This window comes from Cydia strobilella, chromosome 11 (assembly GCF_947568885.1).
Source record: "Cydia strobilella chromosome 11, ilCydStro3.1, whole genome shotgun sequence".
Lineage (NCBI taxonomy): Eukaryota > Metazoa > Arthropoda > Insecta > Lepidoptera > Tortricidae > Cydia > Cydia strobilella.
Genome location: NC_086051.1, coordinates 18,595,423 through 18,622,418, shown reverse-complemented (window position 1 = coordinate 18,622,418; position 26,996 = coordinate 18,595,423). Strand labels below are relative to the sequence as shown.

The 26,996-nt window shown below is 36.0% G+C and overlaps 3 protein-coding genes and 1 long non-coding RNA gene across 4 annotated transcripts in view; 2 read left to right on the top strand and 2 right to left on the bottom strand.

Annotated features, from left to right (window-relative positions):
- LOC134745606 (sodium-dependent neutral amino acid transporter B(0)AT3) overlaps nt 1-9,773 on the top strand; it is a 47,384-nt gene extending 37,611 nt beyond the window's left edge. The window contains exons 4-6 of the mRNA XM_063679694.1: nt 8,221-8,358; nt 8,704-8,829; nt 9,394-9,773. Of these exons, the coding sequence (XP_063535764.1) occupies nt 8,221-8,358; nt 8,704-8,829; nt 9,394-9,580 (451 nt within the window). The 3' untranslated portion in view covers nt 9,581-9,773. The remainder of the gene's footprint in view (nt 1-8,220; nt 8,359-8,703; nt 8,830-9,393) is intronic.
- A 6,540-nt stretch (nt 9,774-16,313) lies between these two features.
- Nucleotides 16,314-18,726, bottom strand: LOC134745591 (uncharacterized). Its single transcript, XR_010128194.1, has 2 exons — nt 18,635-18,726; nt 16,314-18,345 (listed from the first exon to the last, which is right to left on the bottom strand). It is a non-coding gene; the product is annotated as an uncharacterized LOC134745591 (long non-coding RNA).
- A 1-nt stretch (nt 18,727) lies between these two features.
- Nucleotides 18,728-23,516, bottom strand: LOC134745590 (sperm-associated antigen 7). Its single transcript, XM_063679663.1, has 3 exons — nt 23,253-23,516; nt 23,066-23,176; nt 18,728-22,581 (listed from the first exon to the last, which is right to left on the bottom strand). Exon 3 carries the CDS (start codon nt 22,252-22,254, stop codon nt 21,547-21,549), a length of 708 nt encoding a protein of 235 aa, XP_063535733.1. The 5' UTR covers nt 22,255-22,581; nt 23,066-23,176; nt 23,253-23,516; the 3' UTR covers nt 18,728-21,546.
- Nucleotides 23,517-23,968: 452 nt separating this feature from the next.
- The window catches only part of LOC134745623 (lysophosphatidylcholine acyltransferase), a 67,434-nt gene continuing 64,406 nt past the window's right edge, over nt 23,969-26,996 (top strand). Inside the window, exons 1-2 of the mRNA XM_063679730.1 lie at nt 23,969-24,352; nt 26,489-26,634. Coding sequence (XP_063535800.1) covers nt 24,236-24,352; nt 26,489-26,634 — 263 coding nt within the window. The 5' untranslated portion in view covers nt 23,969-24,235. The remainder of the gene's footprint in view (nt 24,353-26,488; nt 26,635-26,996) is intronic.

Sequence of the window (26,996 nt, the reverse complement as noted above, 5' to 3'; positions counted from 1 at the left end):
AAATGATCTAAATTTAGCTTGGGTCTGAATTAGGCTTGGGTAAATAAGTCTCTGTGATTATTGCTTTCTTAAATCTTTAACTTTTATGCATAAAAGTTACTTAAGGTTAGGGGTAAGTGCAACACGTGGGGCAAGAAAAGCACTTGTCGGGAGCCCTTATTCTCTATATATCTCTTACATCACATGACCTTATGTATTTTGTTTATGCTGCTCCATTCCTTCTCGGTCGTTTGTTTACATAACTGCTGTAATTTTGGATAATAACTGTAATTTTATTATATTGGATATAAAACGCAACTTAATCACACATATAAATAAAAGGCCCAAAAACTTGACATTGTTGCAAATTCCGAATATTTTACCCTATCTTGCGATTCTTGCGTAACCTTCGTAACAGTCATTGGAAAATTGGAAAACTCAACTTATCCCCGCTCAACTCTATTCTAACGCAACAAATGCCGAATTCAAACTACATTAAAATGCCAAATTTTATAGTAAAGGAAAAAATGGAAAAAGTTACACTTCCGGCAGGATTTGAACCCGCAACCTCCGCAATCCGTGCGTTGCTCTTAACCAATTGAGCTACGGAAGCCTACCAGAACCTTGCAAATCTTTCCATTCCTTCCCTTATGTATACACGCCTTTGGGGTGGCGTTGGAGTATCGCTCGCAGACGTATCTGCATGTTAAAAAATACATTAAAATGGTTCTTACGGCTGTTATGCTTGCTGGGCAGTATTTCGCGAACGTTTGACGGGCTTACGAGTTAAGCTGCTTGATACTGTTCAAACACGGCTGCAATTAAAATTGATTGATTCGATTATTTCCGCATTTTAAACTTTGACAATTTTTAGCTCCACTTTTGAGGTTTTGGTTTAAAGAAGAAAGAAAATGGAATTCTCAATTATACTTTCTTTTTTTTTTCAAAAGAGTATGGTCATTTTAAACTTATACTAGGTTCGCCAAACTTGCGTTTAACGGCGAAATGATGCACTCATTTTCAACGTTAGTACCTTAATCTAAATTTAACGATTAATTTATATTACTAAGGTTAATACATACTTTTATATCACATTAACACAGTGTAACTTGTATATATACAATATTTACCTATCTTATCTATTTAGTCATGCGTTGTACCTAATAGCAACTTCTTAATTTTTGATTTAAAGATGTTTTTACTAGCACTAACAATGTTTAGTTGAGATTATTTTTTTTGGCACTAGGAAATGTAAATTTGAAATTAAGATGTCAGGGTCTGGGTCCTGGGTTACTAAGGTTTCACTTAGTCTATTGCTCTTTAAATCTCTACAAAATTAGGGTTTCACAGCGCCGAGCTTTTCGGTTAAATTAAGGTTTCACAGCGCCATGTTTTTCGGTTAAATTAAAGTTTCACAGCGCCGTGCTTTTCGGTTAAATTAAGTAATAGTGAACCTTGCGAAATTTCTTTGTCAAAATATCGAATACATACCTTTATGTAGGTACCTACGGTCTAGGGATCTGATTTTATTGTCTCTTGGTACCTTTTCAGAGTGAAAATAATTCTGCCTCGCACAGCTAAACTGTAGAATGAACTGACTGAGACTTTCAAATATTCAAGAAAAGAGCGTACTCCCATCTTAAAGGCTGGCAACTCACTTGCAACCCCTCTGGTGCTGCAGGTGTCCATGGACGACGGTATTTGCTCACCATCTGGCGATTCGTCTGCCCATTTGCCTCCTATATTACAAATAAATATATAAGTTCCCTAGCGGCTTTCTCCGTTGTCAATAAATATACAGTGGTACAGAAATTAAATTACTTCTGTGTACTTATATATTGTCATGTACCTAAAGAGCTTAAATAATACCTATATCCTAAAACTTGAACACGATACCTCTTTTTCACAAGAACACTTTCCCGTAATATTCTCCAATCTTTGGCCGACATTTATTCGTCGCCGAGAGCTGTAGAAATATTAAGTATTTCCTGGCGCTTTGGGTATTGAGAAATACGTCTATTATTGGCTTAAAGCACTGCTTAGATAATTCCCTACTATAGCCTCATCCTGCCCAAAGTTCTCAATAAAGAACATTTTCTTTTTTTACGGTTTCTGCCCAGGAATTCCAGAAAGGAACCAAAAGTGACTTCAATTGAGAAAATCGGGCAGAATCCTGAAGATCCTTATAAATGCTTGGACAGGACCAGGACAAGGATAGGTCACTAAATGTACACGTACACTAGTACTACGGGGTGTCAACTGTGTTCAGCGGCAAATTTCCGATTTCAAAATTTGATTATAAAAAACTCAACCTTTTTTTTTTCTTTTTATGAAAAACAGATGAATGCGTATTTATTTTTTTGTAAATCACATCTAATGTCGGCCTACGCTGTTTACGCACTCCTTCAACGTTTTCCGGCTTTTCCGCATATTCCGAAATTAATGAAAACCTACGCCTTGCGGTGAACTTAAGGCATGGGCAAAACTTCTAAAAATACAATAGAAGGAATGTTATAAGGAATCCTTCAAGAGGTCATTTAACGTAAAAGTAAGGTGCCACGAAGGCCAACCCTTTACGGGCCATGATGTAATGTACGACCCTACATTAATTATAGAGGCCGAACGCTCCGCTGAGCCTTTTGTGACACAATGACGTAACATAATCGATCTAGAACGACTCAATTCTTTATAAATAGGGATATTACGATGAAAAATTGATGTAATTTATGGGAGGTATAGTAAGGGTAAAATCTAAAACATAGAGCAATATTGGCTCGATAGATACAATTTTGTAATTTAATTTTTTTCTGAGGGCCTACCGCGAATACCGAAGTTCGTAAATTGCAGTCATCTTTCTCTGTCACTCTAATTACGTCTTAATTGGAGTATTTATTTATTTATTTAAATAATAAAAGAGACAGATGCCCGCAATTTCTAACAATCAATCAATCAATCTTTAAGTAGTATGGCTCCATCGATACTGTCGATGATTTCGCCAACGTCAAAGTGGGATCCACGTGGGATCGAATTAATATTTCTTGATTTTCTTCTGCCAGTGTACGGTAAATAAAATTATGGGCCTCTAGGGCTCTAGCCAGACACGGTTAGAGGTAGAGATACCAAATGCTGTTAGAGCACGACGTTGTTCGGTAGTTATTGTTGTTATTGTCTCGTAAAACCGATAGCTGGATTTTACGAGAAGCACGTGGACTACCGGCCGTTGACTCCAAAATGGTGGTTAAACACGCTTTGAGATTAATTCTCCATTCACTGCACACTACCAAATTATATTACTGTATAATAAAGCTATCGATATTACACTTTAAACAATTTTAATGAGCAACAAACAAAGGAATTAATCACGAGGGTACTATCAAGATGGCGTTCGAACCGGAAGTCCAATTTCTAACAAGTATGTGCGAAAATGACAGGCATAGTGACAGGCGATAAAATGGAACCATGCTGAAACCACTGGACTCTGGTTAATCGCTAAAGGAAAATGGAAGCTAGCCAAGATGATACCCTACGAACAAATGCCAAAGAAAAGAAAAAATGTATCAGGGTGACAGATGCTACAATAATTGTATTCTCAATTAAGGACACTTTTGTTCCGTTTTTGCAATTCCTGGGCAGGAACCGTAAAAAAGTTCTTAATTGAGCACATTGGGCAGGGCGAGGCTACCAAGTCCATACTACGGGAACACGCAATGTCAATATTTTTTCTCAAACATGCAATGCAATATTGATATTATGTTCTTCATATTAGGCTGGGCGCGGCTAGACGAGAGGTCTTTAATGAAACTTAATACAAAGTTGCAGGCCTAGGCCGGGAAGTGGCTTTTTTTAATTTCCATTTCATCATTATCATCATCATCATCATCATGTCAGCCGATAGACGTCCACTGCTGGACATAGGCCTCCCCCAAGGCTCGCCACTCCGACCGATCCTGTGCCGCTCGCAACCACCGAATTCCCGCGACCTTCACCAGGTCGTCGCTCCATCTCGTTGGAGGCCTACCGGCAGTTCGTCTTCCGGTACGCGGACGCCACTCCAGAACCTTCCGGCCCCACCGACTATCAGTTCTGCGAGCAATGTGCCCCGCCCACTGCCACTTAAGGTTTGCAATTCTGCGAGCTATGTCGGTGACCCTAGTTCTACTGCGGATATCATCAATTTCCATTTCACATAATTATATTTGTGACACAGCATCATGGCATCCAGCCATTAAAAAAAAAACTAGGCAATATTTGCTTTTTGGTTCGGAATGACATTCTGCTAATAATCCTATTTATCTACCTTCCATACGCCTATTAAAAAAATCAATAAACGATATTTTGAATTGAAAATTTAACTACAAATACACATTTAAAATATTTCATATAAATATTGTCAAAATATCTACTCGAACCGAAAAAGAAAAAAAAGCGTAGGTATTTTTTAAATCGTTTTGGACGCAAAGCTGAAAAATTGTCATTCTGTAATTAAATTTTATTGGATTAATTGTGCATTGTTTATTTTGTTTTTTAATATGAGTTCCGACGAAGAGGGAAATGAATGTTAATTGTACTACGAAATTGAAATCGCCAGCAGAATTGGCTAAATAACTTGCTGCCGCTAATTCAACGGCAAAATGTATGGTCGCTAATGGCAATTTTATAAATTGAAAAACAGAAAACTGCCCACAGGATATCGGAAAGAGATTTTGTGGCATATTTTAAAGCATTGAAAGTAACTACAAAATCGTTATCACTGTGGGGATTATACTCCATGTTTTAAAGTCCCCGACATCTCACCTTCCCATACAAACGGAGTTTCGTTCTCATTTTAAAACTACGTATTGGATTGTAATGAAACTTTGCACATACAACATGAGGTCTGTAATTAGTTTATATAGCTCTAGTATATAAAACAAACGAAATAGAGTAAAAACAAATTTTGTATGAAAAACGTAAATTCGCTGTATTTTATTTTACTATTAAAATTCTCCAACGACCTGGTGAAGGTCGCGGGAATTCGGTGGTTGCTAGCGGCACAGGATCGGTCGGAGTGGCGAGCCTTGGGGGAGGCCTATGTCCAGCAGTGGACGTCTATCGGCTGACATGATGATGATGATGATGATTGTATCTGAAGCTACATAATAACATAAACTAATTACAGACCTAGATATACCTTATCCTATTGTAAGTACAAAGTTTCAGAGCAATCTAGCAAGTCGTTTTAAAATGAGAGCGTAACTACGTTTGTATGGAGAACCGAGCTTGCCGGGGACTCTTAAAGGTAACGATGTTTGTGAAGAATAATCCCACCAAAAACATTTCATGTAAAATGTTGCCAAGACGAAACCATAAGGCACTGTCAAAAAGTTATCAGATCTTTTGTAACGCCAAGCTTTTAACTCTGCAGGCCCTAACTTCACAAACTCTACACCTTAGTTAAAATACGTGGCTTGGCCGTTTCGCTACTGTCACATGGGCGTAAGGTGAAGAATGTATTCACTATAAATTATTTTGTATGTAACAAAATGGCCAAGCCACATATTTTAACTAAGGTGTAGAGTTTGTGAAGTTAGGGCCTGCAAAGTTAGAAGCTTGGCTCTACAACGGATCTGATAACTTTTTGACAGTGCGAGCCTTATGATTTCGTCTTGGCAACATTTTACATGAAATGTTTTTGGTGGGATTTCACTTCTTTTTGCAAGTTGCTTATGACAATCTTCCATCACCTAATTTAAAGGGTTGGGTGCAATTTACTATAAAAAATCTGAAATTTCGTATCTGGGGGCATCTTTTATGCAATATGCTTTTTACTGATTACGCCCTTTTCCACCCCCTTTTTACCCTTACAGGGTGATTTTGGGGTTGAAAACTATTCTATATCATTCCACATAACAAAAACTATCTACATACTAAATTTTAACTAAATCGGTACATAGGTACAGGGTCAGAATTTCAATTTTTTGAATTTTTGTTGTTGTTTGTGTACTAAGACTATCTTACAAACCAAATTTCAGCTTCGTAGGACTTTAGGAAGTACCCTAAAGGTTTTGATGAGTGAGTGAGTGACGAAATCGGGGTTTTTTAGATATGAATAAAATCTAAAATATAAGAGCAGAGCTATGCAATTGAAAAAAATTATGCTTAATAAGTCCACTATTGGCATCATATAACGAGAATTTTGTTTATCTGGTGTAATCCAACCCAAGTTATGAGGGTTCAAAAAAACGACGAAGCGCTTCGAGAAAAGGTAGGTAGTGCCCTTGCGCGTCGCTTTGCTCGTCTTGGCGGGGGCACTGCCGTGCCCCCAGATAACAACATGAACAACTATGTAAACTTAGTTATGTGGCTAAAACGACAGTTAGATGGATACAAGGCGAAAAAATCACAGATACATAAAAATATACGTGTAATAAAAATAAAAGTGTAAAATGTAAGTGTGATGTGAGGTACGTGTTAGTGATATTTTGTGTAGTTTACTTTAAGTTTCCTTTAGAAATAATTATTTCGTGGAGTTTTTTTTTTTCGTTGCATGTTTGAGAAAAGTTATTGGATAATTAAAATTATTTTAAATAGATTTGTTGTACAATTTCCATTATGATAATTAACTCTTATAAATAACGATATTTTTACCTAAATTGTTAATTAAAAGTACCATCAAGAAATACTACCTACTAAAATTTATACTTAGCCTTTTTTTTTATGCACATGTATTTTATTTCCTCGTATTCGAAATGAAAAGTAGTGTTAACTCGGGTGAAAGGCACTATTTCAGTCTCGGACTATTGGCGCTCGAACGCACTCGCCAGGAATGGGTGCCTTTAATCCCTTGGTTAACAATCTACTACTCAGTCACATATCTTTTAGAAGATTTTAAGCCAAACTTTGTGAGTAGTAGTGTGCACGACGTACAACCGCCGCGGACACTCGTGCCTGAGGATGGATTCCCAAAGAATCCGAAACATGTCGCCAAAAGCGACTAAAAATAATAGTGAGTAAAAACCGTACTGATAAATATTTTGTAGATAGTATCATTGTAAAAGATGGAATTTAATAAATTATTTGTTATAATATAACCTAGTCTAATCGTTTGACATATCTCCAGTCTTTAATTTTACCAAACTTGCCTGCGGCAAGGAATGGGCATTACGTCTGGGTGACAGAAATCCGAATCGGAGCGTACAATGCTAGGCACAAGCTTTTAAACGTTAATACACTACGAATAACGACCAAATTACAGTGTTTACCCTGATAAGCAAGGAACCCTGCAATTAGAATTTGAACCTTGAAGCAATACGAATAAGAGATTAAATAAACGATGACGAGAGAGGGGTAGTGTGAATAGTGTGATATATTTACGTTTGTAAACGCCTTAATCTTGGCCCGGGCTCTATTCTTTTGTAGACCTTTGGAGCTATTGTGTGGGACAGAATCAATAATAGCAGGTAGTATAAGAGCTAGTCTATAACATGATGTGATGAATGATGATGCATAATTCTGTAATATATATATAAAAAATATTACTACGGGTAATAATACAGAACAAAGATGCAAGATGGTGGAGCGAGGCGTCCGAATTATTCAGAGAACTGGGTCGGTGGCTGAGAGAGAGGGGGAACGATCCGATCTGGGTCTTGGCTTGTCCAACAGGTCACCATCGCCATACAGCGCGGCAACGCTGCGAGTGTGATGGGGTCTTTTGGACCAGGCATGCCATAGAACGGATCTTAGGATAGTTAACTAAAATTTAGTTTGTGTTTGTATAGTGGGTTTTTTTTGTAATAGGTAGCTAGTAATTTGTAAGAGGTTGTATGGGATGTTTTTTTTAAATAATAATTATAGAATAGGATTTAGACGTAGACTTAAAATTAAATTGGATTGAATAATGGTTGTCCTAATCTGATTTAAATTGAATTATAAAAAATATATAATAAAGAAAGATAAGTCGTTACTAATTTTAGAGGATTATAGGAGGATTAATTGAGAGGATTATAAAGAGGCCTAAGATTAGAATACAATGTAAATCAGAATTGACTAACTTCAGTTCATATTTTAGTTCCTACTCGTACCTTAATATCCTAATATCACAAATAATTCTTAAATTTATAAACATTTGTGGATGGTAGGTATTCCGATTTTATGACGGGATTATTAATTGTATTTTTTATAAAATGTTGCATTTCTGTATTCATCATCATTAAAGACCATGTGGATTTGACCTATACAATGTCCTAAACCTCGTTTCAGGTTCGCAGATGACATCGAACTGATGACGGGCACTCGGCCAGGCATCTATTGGCTGATTTGCTGGAAGTACCTCTCGCCTCTAGCCATGCTTGCTATCCTTGTCTCGTCGTTTGTGGAGCTGGCTACTGAGGGATCTGGGTACATTATTTATTATTATTTAAAAAACATTGCCTTTAAAGCGGTCTGTCAATCTTTGTTCAATGGAAAAATATTCGTGGATGAATGTGATGAAAAGTAGTGAGCCTAAGGTAGAGCCTTGTGAGACACCATATCGTAAATCTCTTTCGAACTTAATTTAATCCCCTTCAGCTTTTAATCTTAAGATATTAAGAGTCCTACGACTTTAGTAAGTTAGATTATTCCGCATAATAGTGTAGGATTTTAATTTGGTAAGAAGCTTTCCATGATCGACATTGTCGAATGCCTTGGTCAATTATTATATACCTTTTATTAAATTAAACACTAAAGTTGATTCCTGTGCAGGTACGACGCCTGGATCCCCGAGCTGGGCACCACGGTGCGCAAGCCGTGGCCGATTTGGGCCGTGCTAGTGGTCCTGCTGCTGGTGCTGGCTTCCGTGCTGTGGATCCCCGGCCTGGCGATTGCCAGGTAAGGAACTTACTACTTATGTAGTAACGACTTATAACACAGTTATAAGAAAGTGGTAATCTGGGAAAGGGAGCAGAGGTCTCAAAATTATTTTATAATTTCATGATAATTTCATAAGACGGAGTTGTAAACTTTTTTTAATACTTTTAATTGAAATGAATCTACGTCTGATCAGCTGGGTGTCAAATCATCGCTATTACTTCAGCAATCTGTACACACTTTTCCGTGATCCTGATAACTTTATGTAGGAATTGGCTAAGCCAAGATTACTTCACTGTTGTTGCGTGTGTATTTTTTTGACATAAATATGTACCACTCGTCAGTTGGTACGTTCGCGATCAAATTCCTGCAGCCTTTGGAATTTTACTTGTGTTGTAAAGAATAGCCACAAAAATTGATATATTTTAAGTCATTCGCGCGAAATGTTTCGAAGAGCATAGGTTTTCATTTTCAAACACTAACAGTGCATGAGCAGCGGTCAAGATAATTAACGACAATTAGTTTAATGTTAGTATGACGCACGACAGTTTAAATTCGAATTAATATGCACTTTTAATTTTTCAGATACTTCAACTTCCCCATAATCGAGGATGAAGAGCGAGCTTGGTTTCCAGCCGAAGACCTCCGCGACTTCCACGGCATCGAGCCGCGGCCCGTCTCCGCCGCGGAGACCCTGCTGTTCTGCACCAGACCTGATGGAGGGGAAGGCTGCTGCTGGCCGGGTTGCTGCGAAACTGATGATGATGAGTAGACTTCACGGCTTTAGAAGTTTCTTGTCCTAACATTTTTAACCTGGACATTTTATTAGCAGAAAGTAACATATTAAAATATATTTATATCAGGTCTATCGCGAGTTTAGTGTTGCGTATCGGACTATTGACAATAATTAACATATGTGTAGTGGGTGGTTTGAATTTGTGATGTCTGTTTTGATATTTTGCTGGGATATCAGTTATCGGCGACCACGAACAGTGTATCCAGTCGAAACGGCGAATTCGCGATAGACCCGATATAAATATGATTTATGTGTTCAAAACCGCGCAAGTTTTAAATGTTAGAAAGTAACATGACAGTTGCTAGTCCATTGTTTTTTAGCTGCTGCTAGTCTGATGAGTAGAACGTGTGAAATGAACAATAAGTTTGAGTAGGTAAGCAATAATCTTCAAAGTGTATAATTTGTTGTTTTGGCATTGCTCAATGTATCGACAGTTTTCATCATTTTTTTACACTTCATTACACGCTAACGTTAAAATATCAAATCTAGTCAAAATGAGGTTGAAGCCAATTTTAGCCCAAAAGGCATTCTTTTAAATTTATAATGTCCGTTTTGGATTATGATATCTTTTTTGGTTTGCTTTTGTATTCAATTAATGTAACGATAACCAGACTGATGACTGGATTTAAATTCGAATTCATCATTCAGCCAGCATCAACTTGCATGCAATGATATTTTGATGAGCGCACAAAACTCATTGTAGATGATTTTAATAAATATTTCGCTAATACGCTTAAGGATTTGTAGAGCAATATTTTTGGACTGAATTCCATGCAAAGGACAGTAATACTTTGAAGAAAGGGTTTGCTTTTAATCTTTTATTGCAGTCCTTCCATTTTTTATATAAATTGAAAATTATTTAATTATGTTAAGATATTACATTTACAATAAATGAGATCATAGCCTGGGTAGAGGCACTGGAAACCAATGGCCTTAGGATTAGCAGAAAGCAGACGGAACACATGTCCTGCATTTTCGATGATGTCACTAATCCCGAAAGTATCAAGATTATGATAGGGGACACGATTGTACCTACGGTAACGCAATTTAAATATCTAGGATCTGTGTGCAGTAATGACGGCAAAATTGACAAGGACGTTACGCACAGAACTACTACTGGATGGATGAAGTGGCGTCAACTCACAGGCGTGATGTGCGACAAAAAGATGCCGCTCAAAGTGAAAGGGCATCTGTATAAGACCGCTATAAGACCGGCTGTTCTGTATGGATCTGAATGTTGGGCAACCAATAAGCAGCATCTAGACAAGCTGCACACCACAGAAATGCGTATGCTACGCTGGTCAGCGGGTGTTACGCTACTGGATAGAATCCGAAATCAGTATGTTAGAGGAAGCTTCAAGATCGCCCCGATTATCGAAAAGGTCAAGGAGAAACGCTTAAGATGGTATGGTCATGTCCAAAGGCGTTCAGAAGACCATATGGTGAAACTGGCCCTAAAACTGCCAACCACTAAACGCGGCTCAGGCAGACCACCTACCACCTGGTGGACGACGGTTGAAAAAGACCTAAAAGAAGCTCATTTAAATAAGGACGTAGCGCAAGACCGCGCTAGATGGAAATTGAGGACAAGGAAGGCCGACCCCAAGTAAATGGGAACAGGTCTAGCGGGAAGAAGAAGAAGAATAAATGAGATCATACATATTGTCCATACATATCTATTCAATATGAGTACTGACTATGACTGTATGAAAGAGAAATGGAAAATATCAAATGTCTTCTCAATATGAAATCTATACAATAATAATCATTTTATAGTCTGCAGAGACATTGTGTGCATCGTGGCATTGAAGTTACGCATTTTTTTAGTAACAGCAATTTTAATGTCACATGGCTAATTATAAATTATAATTAAGCCTGCACAAAAGAGGTGCATAAAATGTTTTTTTCTTTTTATAATTAATTTTTGTAGATTAAGCTAAAAATATGAGATATTTCTTGAATGTTATAGGGTTATAATTTTATAATGTTGTTTATAATTTTAAGATAATTTTAAACTGACAATAAATAGACAACTTGAGTATGGCAATAACATAACGGCAGCTATTTACTGTATTTGTAGGTATTTTAAATAGTTTATACATTATTTATTTAGCCATATGATGAAAATATTTAGTTGTCGATCCTGTAATAAGACAATAAATATACCTTCTTGGTCGCCAAAACTTTGATAATATTGTTATATTAAAATGCTATAAAAATCTATCTTATGTGATGTGTTACTAGCCCTAAAACCTATATAAAATGTTACCCGCTCTCGGTGTTTACTAAATAGATATAATTATCATAATATATACTTACTAAGTATCTATAAATTAGTAGTAGGTATATGTATCAATCAAGACAATATCAAGTGTAAGTCAAATGACTGCGACGTAGTATAAGATTAAGATTCGATGTGATAATAATGATTGTTGTTATCTTTTTAACTAATGTGAGCGCGCAAAATTATAAAGGCCTTATTTTCGATTTTTAAAGATTATTCTAATGGCTCGATAAAAACTATTTAGTAACACATAGTGAAAATAAGGCCATGAAGTTTGGTTTCATAGTTTTAAACCATTCACATTACAATTCGTCCTATTCACGAAAGTATTTGTTATCTTAATAAGTATGCATATTGATAATTTGTTTTTTTTTAATAAACTAGGTACTCGTAAAGTGTTTTTAGTGTGAAACATAACGGTTACCTAATTACTACTATTTGACACTAGCAAAAATCATGCCACTAACAACGATCTTTTTCCTTCGAAGTTCTGTATCGTGATACAATGTTCTTTTCTTAAGACACACTTACGACTCAAATACAGCTCTGTAACTCCATATTCAGATACTAAATGTTTTTAATTCTTAGTTACCTACATATCTATTGTAAATCATAATCAGATTGAGCATAAGTAACTCATGATTAACTATATAGATAAAGTCACTTTTGCACATTCCATAGGATAGGCACAATTATGTAGATGAGAGAGTAAGTTGTATCTATGTAATGCCTGCTAAGGCAAAGAAGACACGTAAGATCAAAACAACACCAAAAGGTAATTTATTTATAACTCATGATTAAGTATTAGAACAGAATTGAAAAATAACAAATTATAGGTAGTTAGTCCTCGAGCCTGAGAAAAAAAAATCGCTACTCCGATCGTATTACTCCACTCACGGCCTAATTCGAACAATGCTAAGATTTCACACCGATACGATATATATACCTATCTGTCAGTGTCAAAAGTGACCTTCTTGGTTGAAGAAATGTTCAGGAAATGATCAGTATCGTATTGGTGTGACATACTATAAGCATTGTTCGAATAGTGCCGTCTCATGAGATTCATATGTACCTACGTGTAAGTTTACATTAAAGGCCTATTTATATAATCATTATCATTAAAAACTAAAACTAGCCTAAAGTTGTTAAAATCTTTAGTAGTGTTGTAATTACTTGTAAGGGCACGGCAAATAATAGATACGATACCGTTGTATACTCAATATAATAATACTTAGATGTACTGTTGCTTTTGATATCTGTCTGCTATTTCAAATCTCGATATCACAAAACAATGTTTTTATTTATTTAATAGTTATGTTTAGACTATTAAAAATTATTACCGTAATTTAAATAAAAATTAAGTTTAGCACGTTTCAACTATCGTGAGACATATTTCAAAATATTTATCAGTACGGTTTTTACTCACTATTATTTTTTGTCGCTTTTGGCGACATGTTCATGTTCATGTTTTCCCAAAGAATCCGAAACATGTCGCCAAAACCGACTAAAAATAATAGTGAGTAAAAACCGTACTGATAAATACGTTTCAACATGTTACAAGTTTTCTTGCCATTCAGTACCTAGATCTAGTGGTAAGTACCTAATAGATTTTTCTAATAGTTTACAATTTAGTGTTTATTTTATTAATTTACAAGTAATGTACTATTTATACCATTACGCTTTCCAACCGACGCAGAGGAGCTCGTCGTCGGAGTCTTATAGCGTTGACTCGATTTAATTTTGTGATTATACCATTTTATAGCAACTATAATGTTTTTGCGATTTTTAAACGAGTCGTACAATTCATGTCAATTACTACATTTAAATTAGTGTCCATTGCTTTATAGTTTATTTAAGATACGAGGATTTTATCCTGCTGTGTGGGGACATACTTACCTCCTCTATTCGCCGGATATTTTAAATGACCTTACATTACATGGCATTTTCGAGAATCATTAAATAGAATTTTAATTTGTAGAGCGGAAATGCATCCTATCGTATAGTCGATTTACACATTGCTTCTGTTAATAGCTCTCGTTCTTGTTTGTATACCGAAATAAGTAGGTTTAGCTGTAAGGTTTGTATCAGTGTTGCGTCCAAGGGCCTCTAAAAATTTATAGTGTTGGCAAGCAGTGAAAAGAAAAAAAAATGAATTTAAACAATTCATTTCCATTTTTTGCGAAATGGTCTTCATTTCACAAAGCATTCCGCGAAGCTGGTTGGATTATAAAGCAAAATAAATACAAATTCGAGAAGTGGATAAAAAGAGGCCCTGTCACGATAATCTACTTGGCGATGCAGAGACGTATCGCCACGATTGAGAAACGCACAACGATTGTTGGCTCTATAGAATATTATGTGTATTTATTTTAAACAAATAAAGTGCTACGATAGCATACATGCGACTGGCCATCTTTTAATTATTATCTGTGGGCATTTTAGTCTACAAATATAAGATAAAAATGTATGTTAATGTGTGTTATCTGAAGAACGTTCCATATTCTTCTAATGAATCAAGGATTGGACTTTGAAATAATCATTTAAAACGAAACATATTTGACAACATATCTAAAATACTAAATAAAGTAATTGATATACCTACCTACCTTTGGTTAACAATATCCATGAATATATTCTAAGGCCAAAATGGAACCTTGTCCAACGTATAAAGTTAACATTGAAGAAGGTACATCAATTTTTGGCTACGAAATATCGTTATTTTACTGAATACGGCAGGGTTCTATATCTATACCTAGTCCATTTAAGCGTATTAAGATGCCATTTGATAATAAATCATATCTGTAGTAATTTTAAGTCGAAATTTGTATATCATTTTGTTTCGACCGACTCGTTGTTTCTGTGTATTATAATATCTATTATATTAAAGTGTTGATGGTAAATAAACGTTCTGAAAAATACTGTTTTTTTTTCTTTACCATGATATGTAAAGCGCCATCTATTCAGCTAACAGGTTGCTGCTACAATGAATTGCACTAATTTCGTTTTGCAATCAATCAAATCGAAATGTATTGTCTATAGATACCCCGAATAGTGGTTTTGACCGAATACCGAATATTCGGCCCGTCTCTCGGCCGAATGTTCGGCATGACATGTAATCATTTTGAGTCACAACACAACTATTATGAAAACTGTTCGCCAACAAAGCACGTTTGCTAAGATTTTTTTTTTTTTACCTCAGCAGCTCGAACAAGCCTACTTTCGTCACTCCCTGGAGTGAGGAAAGTGCGACTTTCCTCACTCCAGGGAGTGAAACAATGTAGCTTTTTAATTTAGTGAAGGCCATGAACTTCATACTTTTATTACATTTTTTTTATGGTATGGTACGGTACAGTACGGTACGGTCCGGTCCGGTCTCGTCTCGTATCGTACATATTATAATACTTTTTTTTTCTGTTTATTCTGTGTAATTCGAAATACATTTTAACCTTTTATATGTTCTCACTACTGAGGTGAAAAATTATGTGTGCAACACGAGAGCAAAGTTATTTTACATCTCGTGATTCTCAAGATTCTAGAATCACTCGCTTCGCTCGTGATTCAATTATAGAATCTTTCGCTTTCTCGGGACTCAAAATAAACACTCGCAAGAAAAACCAACTTTCCTCTTTTGTTGCACAAATAACTATTGTTGAACAGAATTAATTAATGTAGTTTTAGAGTCAATCAAATCAGACCCATGGTAATAATAAAAAAATATTTTTTATTTCCAAATGCTCAAAAAGGGTCTTCGTATTTAACAACTTTCCAAGAATACGTTTTAAATATACCTAGTTTTTGGTTATTTTTCTTTTTAGATAGGCGTAGCAGATATTCGGTATTTGGCCGAATACGGAATATTTGGCAAAGTGGCCGAATACCGAATATTCGTAGCATCTCTAGCCCAAACTAAATAACGTTTTTTGCCTGTTCTCAACTTCTTAAAAGTAGTGTCCGACCGAAATCGGAGTTTTTTGGCGAAACCGAGGGTTCGGTTTTGCTCTAGTTTCGGCCGAAACATGACTTTTATCCGAAACACACTACCGAAAATACAGTTACGAGGTACGATAGTATTTTGGCCGAAACATGGTTTTTATGCCGAAGCCATAAGATGTGAAAATAAGAAGTCTAAATTTAAATCTATGTTAAAAATACACTACCTCAATATTTTGTAGTAATTGCACTACTATAAAATTAAGTTAAGTACATATGTAACTAGAGACTGATGACCCCACAGTCAAACTCATTATTGAGTTTTGCGGGGCTATGATTATTGTATGAATACTCTGTATTTTTTATTAAATAAATAAATAATAATAATAAAACCGAAACATGGTAATTGGTAGGTCACTACTCAAAAGTAAAAAAAAAAATGGGATGTATTATTCGATTTAATTCAGGTGTTTGTCGAATAAAATAAAACAATACTTATTTAATAATCATAAATTATATTAGGTACGTTTCATAAGGTACAGTCGCACAAATTATACCGATTACAGTAGGGTAGGAAACAGTGGCTCAGCTCGAATAGTGGCTCAGTCACCCCAATATCTTCTCTATCATGTTGGAATTAGGTTGAGTGAGCCACTGTACCCGGCTATTTTTTTCCGAGCCACTGTTTCCTATCCTATTTATTAATTGCTTCTAGGTATTGTAACATATTAAGTCACAGGAACCCGCCGCCAAAAAGGCACTCCCATACAATCCCATTATACGCTCTCATTTAAATACGATATGCCTAAATTACGTCAAACTTGGCATAAACATTTACGACATATATTCTATGCGTGGTACTAGTTTTCGTTGCTAAAAATTGTTAAACAAAGAAAATAGAGCGAAAATCATCGCACTTAAACTATCGTGAGACATATTTCAAAATATTTATCAGTACGGTTATGACGCACAACCGCCGCGGACACTCGTGCTTGAGGAAGGATTCCCAAAGAATCCGAAACATGTCGCCAAAAGCGACAAAAAAAAAATAGTGAGTAAAAGCCGTACTGATAAATAGCGAGTAGATTTTTTTTTAAGTTAAACTTCTACTCGTTTCTAACGAAAACTTATTAGTTTATTATATATACGTATATGTTACTTGAATGTTCATGTTATATATGTTATTTCAGAATGTCTTTTTAAGAGTACCCGGCAAGCTCGGTTCTCAATACAAACGTAGTTACGCTCTCATTTTAAAACGACTAGCTAGATTGCTCTGAAACTTTGTACTTACAATAGGATAAGGTATATCTAGCTCTGTAATTAGTTTATGTAGCTTCAGATACAATACAATACAAAACACAGCGAATTTAAGTTTTTCACACAAAACTTGTTTTTGCTCTATTCTGTTTGTTTCATATACTAGAGCTATATAAACTAATTACAGACCTAGATATACTTCATGTCATTGTACGTGCAGTTTAATTACAATCCAACACGTAGTTTTAAAATTGAGAACGAAACTCGACCGTTTGCATGGGAAGGTGAAATTCGGCCGAACTTGCCGGGGACTCGAAATAAGAGCGCGATTGTATGGTGGCGGCGAGGTTCGTGTGCCCCATACAAGACGACATTATTGTCAAAAGAACTAACTAAGAATTATATTGTGGCTATCTAATCTACAAATTATATCCAGTCTTACTTTATAGGCACATGGAAAAATAACTCCTTTTAGCATTCAGAATCGGTTAAAGCGATAACACATGTTAAGAGGAAAGGGGAACAATTGCTTTTTCACCTCAGCAGCTCGAACAAGCCTACTTTCGTCACTCCAGGGAGTGAAGAAAGTGCGACTTTCCTCAATCCAGGGAGTGAAACAAAGTAGCTTTTTAATTTAGTGCAGGCCATGAACTGCCACTTCATACTTTGATGACATTTTTTTTTTAATTATTCTGTGTAATTTGAAATACATTTTAACCTTTAATATGTTCTCACTATTACTGAGGTGAAAAATTATGTGTGCAACACGAGAGCAAAGTTATTTTACATCTCGTGTTTTTGAGTCCCTCGCTACGCTCAAGATCCTAACTTAGAATCTTTCGCTTTCTCGGGACTCAAAATAAACACTCGCAAGAAAAACCAACTTTCCTCTCTTGTTGCACAAAGAGCTATTGTTACATTAGTAATGTAGCTTAAGAAAAAATTACATTGTCTTCAATATATTATGGAGTCTTAACTTATAAGTATGTACTTTTCGGCAACCTTTCTTTACGCGGCCGTACGGTCGTTAACAAATAAATTGTATAATCCAACCTAAAAAACAGGTTACTTCTGCCATAGAGAAATAAGTAAGCATAATAGAGTGCTCACTCCGTACATCAGTTTTGTTACCAAAACGCTTCTTATTTTCGTAGTGGACATCTAGCGTCAAGTAGCGGATTTATCAGTACCGCAACTTGACACTAGATGTCACTAGTGTCGCGACTGACAAAAAGTGTATTTCTCAAAAATTTACAAGTCTCTTCTTCTTACTCGTGTAGAGGGATCAAACTTCCTAAACTAAATTTTTGTCTGCCAATGTTTTGCCACTTCTAGCCCTCGGGGTGTGGCCCTCAGGAGATCTTCCTCAGTGCACATCGTTGAGCACAGAGAACACTGTCTCATGTGTATTGTTGTTTGGGTTACTCCACACTCGCAGAATGTATCACCTTGTCGCCCAATTCCCCATCTCCGAAGATTATCTTTTGACCGACCAACTCCCGTTCTAAGTCTGTTAAGGGCTTTCCATACTGCCCACAATTTACAAGTAATATTACAGATAAGACGTTGATATGTTCGTCGCGACATCTATTGTTAAGTAGCAGTACTGATAAATCCGTTAGTTGACGCTAGATGTCGTCTACGAAAATAATGAGCATTTTGGTAACAGAACTGAGCACTGCTCACTCCATTGATCACTCTTATGCTTACTTATTTCTCTATGCTTCTACCAAAAAGTAATTGGTTGTAATAAAGTCTAAGATAAAAACTTGCCTCCTAATTTGACAGCCAAACCAGATGGCGCTGTACTGAGGGATGTTTTGTGGTCACCGAATTGTCAAACGACAACTTTTGACAAACAGTTACTGCAATGCATGGAGACTGTATAAAGGAGCCAAATCTCTATGTATGAAAAGTGTCCATCAAAAAACAGTAATTAGGCGGCGCCACCATACACCGAAATACTACCAAAAACAACCTACGTAATTTGGTCGGGTTATTTGTTGCCTTATATGGTTCATGTTATACTCATGTCCCAGAGCCTAACTAGCGCCACCGGAGAGATTAGGAACTATTATTTAAAGCTTAACGCGGTCACTTTTACAACAATTCTGCCATAAGAGATTGCGATCCTTTCTATACCATCCATACTGCAATGTACGGAGCCGTACAGCGCCATCTGGTTCAGCTGTCAATTTCCACATCTTACACAATAAAATGGATCTTTGCTTTGACCCAGAATCGGCAGTACTTATGCTTTGAACAAAAGGAAACATACTCCTATGTCTCCGTTCAAAATGCACACAAAGAAAAAAAAACCGGACAAGTGCGAGTCGGACTCGCCGAGACCGAGAGTTCCGTATTTTTTAGTATTTGTTGTTGTAGGGGCAACAGAAATACATCGTCTGTGAAAATTTCAACTGTCTAGCTATCACGGCTCCATTTTTAAATACCTGGGATCTGTTGTTTCAAACGACGGAACAATCGACGCTGATATAACCCACCGAATTAACACTGGCTGGATGAAGTGGCGAGAATTATCGAGCGTACTATGTGACAACAGAATGCCAGTGCGCATAAAGGGAAAAATATATAAAACGGCTGTGCGCCCCGCCCTTACATACGGTGCTGAATGCTGGCCAGTGAAAAAAGTCCATACCACTAAAGTGCATACGACGGAGATGAAGATGCTGAGATGGGCGGGAGGTGTCACCTTGTTAGACAGGGTCAAAAATGAGTTCATCCGTGGCAGTTTTAAAGTCAGACCCATTGAGGAGAAACTCGCTGAAACCCGTCTAAGGTGGTATGGACACGTAATGAGGAGACCCGAGGATCATATGACCAGAAAGGTCCTCAGTATAAACACCGGTCCGAAGAATCCCGGTAGACCCCTTCAAACTTGGATGTCTGTCATCAACAATGACCTAAAGAAAGCCCAAATCAACGACACGACGACCCAGAACCGAAGAGTGTGGCGAAGATTGACGAGGAGAGCCGACCCCAAATGAAATGGGACGTGGCTAGGCAAAGAGAGAGTCTAGCTATCACGGCTCATGAGATACAGCCTGGTGACAGACAGCGGAGGGGTACGGAACCCTATAAAATAGGTTACAATTTCGTTTTGTAAATTAAAAGTATTAAATAAAAACAATTTTTTTCTGAATTTTAGAAAGACACCTGAATTTTTTTCTGAAAAGATATTTGATGGAATATGGACAATTATTGTTTATAAGTTATCTAAAGTCTATCTACTCACTTATGATTACTTCTAAATACTAGTAGTATTGGATAATTACTTTGTCAAAATGAGCACCAAGCCCTAGATATGGTTGTTGCTAATTAGCTTTCTATTATCTGCATTTACCACAGCCTTACGGTTATTTTGAATACAATCTAGTAACTAAAGTAAGGACTCTAAGCACGAATAATTTCGTATATGGGGATTTTTAGAAAAAATGGTACCATTTACTTTTTTTCGAATAACCATCAACTTTTGGGTTATTTGACTCAGAAACACGAGTACTATTGAATGAGACAAAGAAAAAGTGTCTCCAGTTTTTCATACAAATTTTGGATGTCAGTTTTGGAACGGTCCATACAAAATGTATGCGAAAATGCGTTACAAAACTGACAATTGTTGGGGACATATTTTTTCCTTTTAAATCGATAGTCCTCATGATTCTGAGTAATAACCCAAAAGTTGTAGGATTTTCGAAAAAAAGTAAATGGTACACTTTTAATTATGTTATTATTTCATCGCACGCGCACAATTATAAAGCTGTCCCGCCCATGATGCCGGCGGTCAATGACACTGTGAGAGTGGGACAACAATGTGAAAATGCGCGCACGACATAGATAGGACAGGTGTACCAAATTCTTCGGGAGAGTCGTTACTTTGGATTTCATTTTCAGAGGTTGACTACCTCTGAAAATGAATTCGATATGCAATATCGAAATGAATATTATAGTTGAGTTGGGAGCCCATACATGAAAAGTTCGCAATTATAGTTTGGTATACGAAATCTTAATTCAACCATTACAGTCAACAAGTATAAAAAATGCTTTTGTTACCATAGAAATAAGGATCTGTTTCAATGGTATTTCATATGGTATTCAATTTAAAAGTGCTTGTTGCTAGGCCTATTTGAATAAAGATTATAATGACTTGACTTGACTTGACTTGACAAATATAATAAGGGTCACTTTGGCAGTCACTATCTATTTGATATTGACTGTAGGTACTTAACACATAGTTCAGAAGGCCTATCACCAAGAAGGCCAACCAGACAGTATAAACTTAATGATTTAAAATATGTGTTCAAGTGAAAGATGAAATGATGCGTTGTTTCATACAATATAGTACAATGAGATAGAGAGAGAAAAAACAATACACGCAACTATTCTAAGAGGCATAGTCCAAAAGTTGTTAAATATTGCATATTTTTGACCTCGTCTAATAATTTCTAGGCTAAATAGGCTCGGCTTGGTCTTCATTTGCCTCAGCCTCTGCCTTTCTCATCTTCTTAGCCCTAATATCTGCCATGGTCTGCTCTATAGAGCGCTGATCCTTTTTATTCTCACTTGGAACTTCTCCGTAACTTTTATTCATATTTGTCTTTTGAGCAGCTCCTAAAGCTGCATTTTCACCGATTAAATGAGCATACTTTTGTTTATAAAATGTACCGCTAAGTTCCTCTGTGCCACGCTTGCGCTTTCTATTTTTTTCTTCCTCTGACTCTAAAGCGGCCAGTTTTTGTCTATCAATACGTTCTTTAGCCATTTCAGCTGCTTTCTCTTCATCCCAAATGCTACCGGCTCTCCGTACCGTCAACTCATCTTCAGATGGTGGGCGTTCTTTGTTATAAATTACTGAATATCTATCAATTCCATCTTGCCCAAAGGAAAATACTTGAAGACCGGCAATTTCAGCAACATCTCTAATTATTGCTCTGTATGTTTGATCCATTGGTTCAAATGCTAAGTGTGGTTTGGACCCATCTTTAACAAAATCACTTATTTTATCTTCAACTCTCTTTCTAAATCTATTTAACATGTTTTTTTCCTCTTTCTGCTTGCGCTCAAGAGCCTCTTTTTGCTTTTTGGCAGCATTTTTCTGTGCTTCACTCGCCGAAGGTGGCTTTTGCATGGAATTTAATATTGAACCTAGTAAGTCCATGGTTAGTTTTCAGCGCAGAATGAGGTGTAAGCTATAATTTCTGGTATGCGTCTGCTCCACTCAGTAGCAACTTTAAAATTTTCAACTAAAGAATCCGATTTCAAGCCTTTAAATGTAAGAACACTTATAGAGGTTTCTATCTGAGCGCAAACATGACTTCCGAAGGTCAGTGCTTCATCCGCAAACTCAAGAAGTTGCTGCAATGGAGGCTGAAGAGGGGATCCTTTGATAAGTTTACTCTGTTCTGTATAATCTACTTCTTCACAACTCTGATGGAAGACTTTGTGTTTGTTGCATAGTTTATCAAATAAATCTTCTATGGTGCACCTAAAAGCAAAATAACCACAAAATAATATAAACTCTAAAAACATTTATTTACACAAATAAATTACAGGTACAGATGTAGTGCATAATTATTTTCCATCATATTTTCACGGAAATGTACGAACATATCTTGCTATTTCAGTCAGTCTCGGTACAAAGAGTACCGACGTTGACTGAAGTAGCATGACAAATACGAACGTTTCCAAGAAAATACGATGGAAAACAATTATGCACTACATCTGTAAGAAATTAAAAACTAAATTTAATGATAATACTAAAAATAAACTTCATATATTGCAATTCATCATTGTTTAAAAGGATCACTGATTATGTAATATTAACCTAAGGAATTTTGTAGTATTATTTCAACGGCAAGTCTATGAGAATCATACAAACATGATATTTTATTATGAAATTTATAACCTAAAAATTTTAAGTATCCATTGACAACTTCCACAATAGGAGACAAGAAATATAATGTACTTACAAATTGCGTTTAAGTTCATGTATTTCCTCAGTTATAAGGTTATGTAAAGCCGCGCACAATTTTCCCTGGAGGCCATCGAATTCTTCCAATGGCGTCTGTGTCACCTCGGCACTGAAACCGAACTCTAATACGTTACATATCCAATCATAAATATGCAATACAATACATTCACATAGAAACAACTCACTCTCTAATGTTTTTACACCGATAAATTAGCTTATTTATAGTAACTGCGCACTTTTGGCAATCTTTCAAACACGTTTTAGAAACGTTATGGAATTCCTCAAAGAACGAAAAGAAGTCAATGATCTGGCTTTGTGTATTCATTTCCATGGTACGGATAATACATTTTCAGTGTTAGCTCGATTGTTTTTACTGTAACCTAGTGTATTTTAGTTACAAAACAATATTAAAACAAGACTAAATAAATAATTACGCACACATGACACAAGCACGACGATGACTGATTGACCCGTTTACGAAGAATGTTTTTATGCAATGCATATATTTTTAGAACTTGAAGAATTAAGACAGTGTTGATTGCATTACTCAATACATAGAATTCAGTAACAAACGATATACAATTATATGTCAAGCTAAAAATAATTAGAAATATTCCGAATGAAATTAATCAAAATAAATGTATTTTTATTACACGTGTCGTGTAGCTAGTTTTGTAAACATTGATGATGGCTAGTGCTGTGGCTGTGCCAAACCATGTATGAAAAAACCGGTACTGACTGATGACACATAATGTGATAGTAGCGCCCCCTGCTACCTTGTTGTCGGTGTGACATACGAGGGGACTTATAGGAAAGGAAATCATTTCCGTTTTTGTTCGGTTACAGTCGTTTTTGTTCGGCTACAGGTCGATTGCGGCTCTGGATGGTACTGTCAAAATTTTAACCAATGACGAAGCCGCCTGTTCATGACTCTTATTGGTTGAATCTCAACTAGTACATGACAACATTGACAACCAGTCTTAGCTTACTTTCGATGGGGAATGTACGTTCGTGTTCAACGCAAAAAATTTCGATGAAAACAAGTTATCTTAAAAATAAGAGTATGGTGTAAATAAATTATTCGGTTCCTATGTGAAAGATGAGTGTATAGAGTGCGATTTGATTGATTTCCTAGTATTAGAAATTTTGTGGTCCTTGTTTAGTGAAAATGAATGGCAAAATGCATAGTGAAACCGGCGCTTTCTCATCTGACGGCATGCGCGCCGAAATATTGAACCCTTTTGTGCATAAATTGGAATTAGATAACACATATGATAAAATAAAGGTATGGAAATTATAGAATATTTACCTAATAAGTAGGTCTTGCACCTAAATTTGCACCGTTTGATTGTAAATATTTTCAGTAGTCACTTAACGCTAAAGCGCAGACTCGAAGTTCTGAGTTATCATGCAAGAGATTTTTTTTTAAGAAATTATTTAGAACACCGTTAGACGTTTAAGCAGAAAAATGGTATCAGCATTATTTTCTTTCTTCTATATATTTTTGTATAATTACTATTAGCAGTAATTTGCGCATTATATATGTATGCCTTTAATAAATGATAAATATGCAAAGCAACGTCATGGTATGATTGAAGAAGCGATTGCCAAATAAGTATAACAAATAACATACTACTCTATCAGGAAAACCTTGAATTCTATTTGAATGGCATACTGATTCAATTTGTAATGAATCATAGCTATTGTTGACAACATACTGTCATTATCCCAATTATTCTCTGATAAACTTCATTATTAGCAAATAAATATAGCAGCTATATTTTTTGCAACTTAATTGTGTGAGCAAAATCTGTTTGAAAGAACAGCGACGTAATTATCTAGTTATTTTTTGAGATAACCTTTCATTTCTCGCCTGGTAAAACATAATTTATATAATCACATATCACATTCATCCAGCTCGAAAGCCATTATAAAGTACTTGCTCAAACAGTTGTATTACTCTAACGCGGAGAGAAAGTTGTTGCGTACGTACTACGTACGATTCTTTCCATTACAGCCGCCAAACATCGCATTTACAAATCATCGACAATGTTAGGGAAGGTCGTTGAGTCATCTAAAAACTTGGACAATCGCCATCAGAATCAAATATATCGGAGCGGTCAAAGTGCTTACAAATATCTGAACAAAGCCTCTTTTATCAACACAATTAAAGCGCATTTTCAGATATTTAAAGCAACTTTTACGCTCCGATATGTCTGATGTAGACTGCACAGCATATATATGCCGCTACCAACCCCCAACCCAAAGATAGCATAAGCCTGGCTTATTCGTTTAGTGTCGTTTAAAGCGTAATTTCCAGCAAATGTAAGGTTTCCTCAGAAGAGTTAATGCTTGACTGCGCTGCTCGATCGATTCTAGCTTCTAGTGACGAGATCATTTGCTTCGCTACCTGGATTAAGTCTAAGGAGTCGTTTTATAGTAAGTCAATGAATAGGTACCTATAATCAGTTCGAAATACCTCGTACGATTGTCAGATTTCTAAAGCCCATTATATTCTACTCAAGGTATAATTTAAACTAAAGAGGTCTACATTTGTACCTTACAATACGACAACAGCCTCATTTCACGCCTTGATTGTGATGGATGAGATTCTTTTCTCTTTCGAATCACTATATTCTTATATCATATGTAAGCTAGGAATTTAGTTTCACACCAAAAGCAAATACAAAAACTCGTTTGTAAAATCAACCGTCCGCTTTACTGAGCAAGACATGTAAATTAGGCGCTTATTTGACGAAAGCCTAGATACGCTCGATTCAGCATGAGTACCGTTGTAGGCCACACAATTTGACAGTTAGAAATTTCAAATAATGGTATGATTTTAATAACAAAACTTCCGTGAGACACAGACATATTAAGTGATACGTGAAATACGTAGAATACTTGAGTGACCCGTTATTAATATATTTATTGGTATGATTCTTTTAAATAACTAATTTAGCTAGTTGTACTTGTCTGCTGTTAATCAATTTTAAGCAGTTAAATACTCGTAACATGCATTTATGTCAGAAACTAGTTTTATTTTGCTTATTTTCAGGGTCCATTAGTCACATGTGTGGTGCTGGTGAAAAACTGTAATGGACTTAACAGCTAGACACATTGGAAGTGCTATTAATTTAAGATGTTAGACGAAAATTCCCAAAAATCACACTTTATTTGAATTCTTGGACTTTTCCCTTGTTAGGTATGAATTTGTATACGCTTAGAGCCGATATGCAGTAAAACAGACGGATAGGGTTTATTCCATTGATAATACGATTCTCATGTGTCATTCTCATAACTTAATTCGTTGGAATAGTATCGGACGAGTTAAATGGTAACTGAAAAATCGGGCTTTAACCTTCTAAATAAATGAGTAGGTACTATTCTCTAGTAATAACACAATTCCCGTTTGTTTCAGACGGCGATATTCACAGTGATACTGCTACCTTTCCGAGTGATCGTCATTTGTTACTTAATAGTGACCGCCTGGTTCCTCGCGTGCATCGGTCTTTATGGCCTTAGCGAGGAAGACCTTAGGCGGAAACCTATGACAGGATGGAGAAGGTATATAATACGTAAATTAAGCGTTATCTAACAAGCGTATGGTGTGAATTCTGAGAAAGTAGTACAGGTTGTTTTTGCCAAGAAGCTACGTTACAATATTTCCTTATCCATCTATCTATAGAAGCGATGATGATTTATACGTATATTGGTAGGTATTGTGTAAAAAAAAATTTTTTTAGATCTTATCTTTCAACAAAAAAATGATAATTTACAGGAATCTGGCGTAATAACAATAACGTGTAATATCTCTGTGTAATTTCCATTAATAATTCGTAACTCCGCACTCTCTTCGCACTTTGTTTGCGGAAGTATTCGTTATTGAAAGCAAGAAGGTTATTAACATAATTTCGTCATCTTTTTAC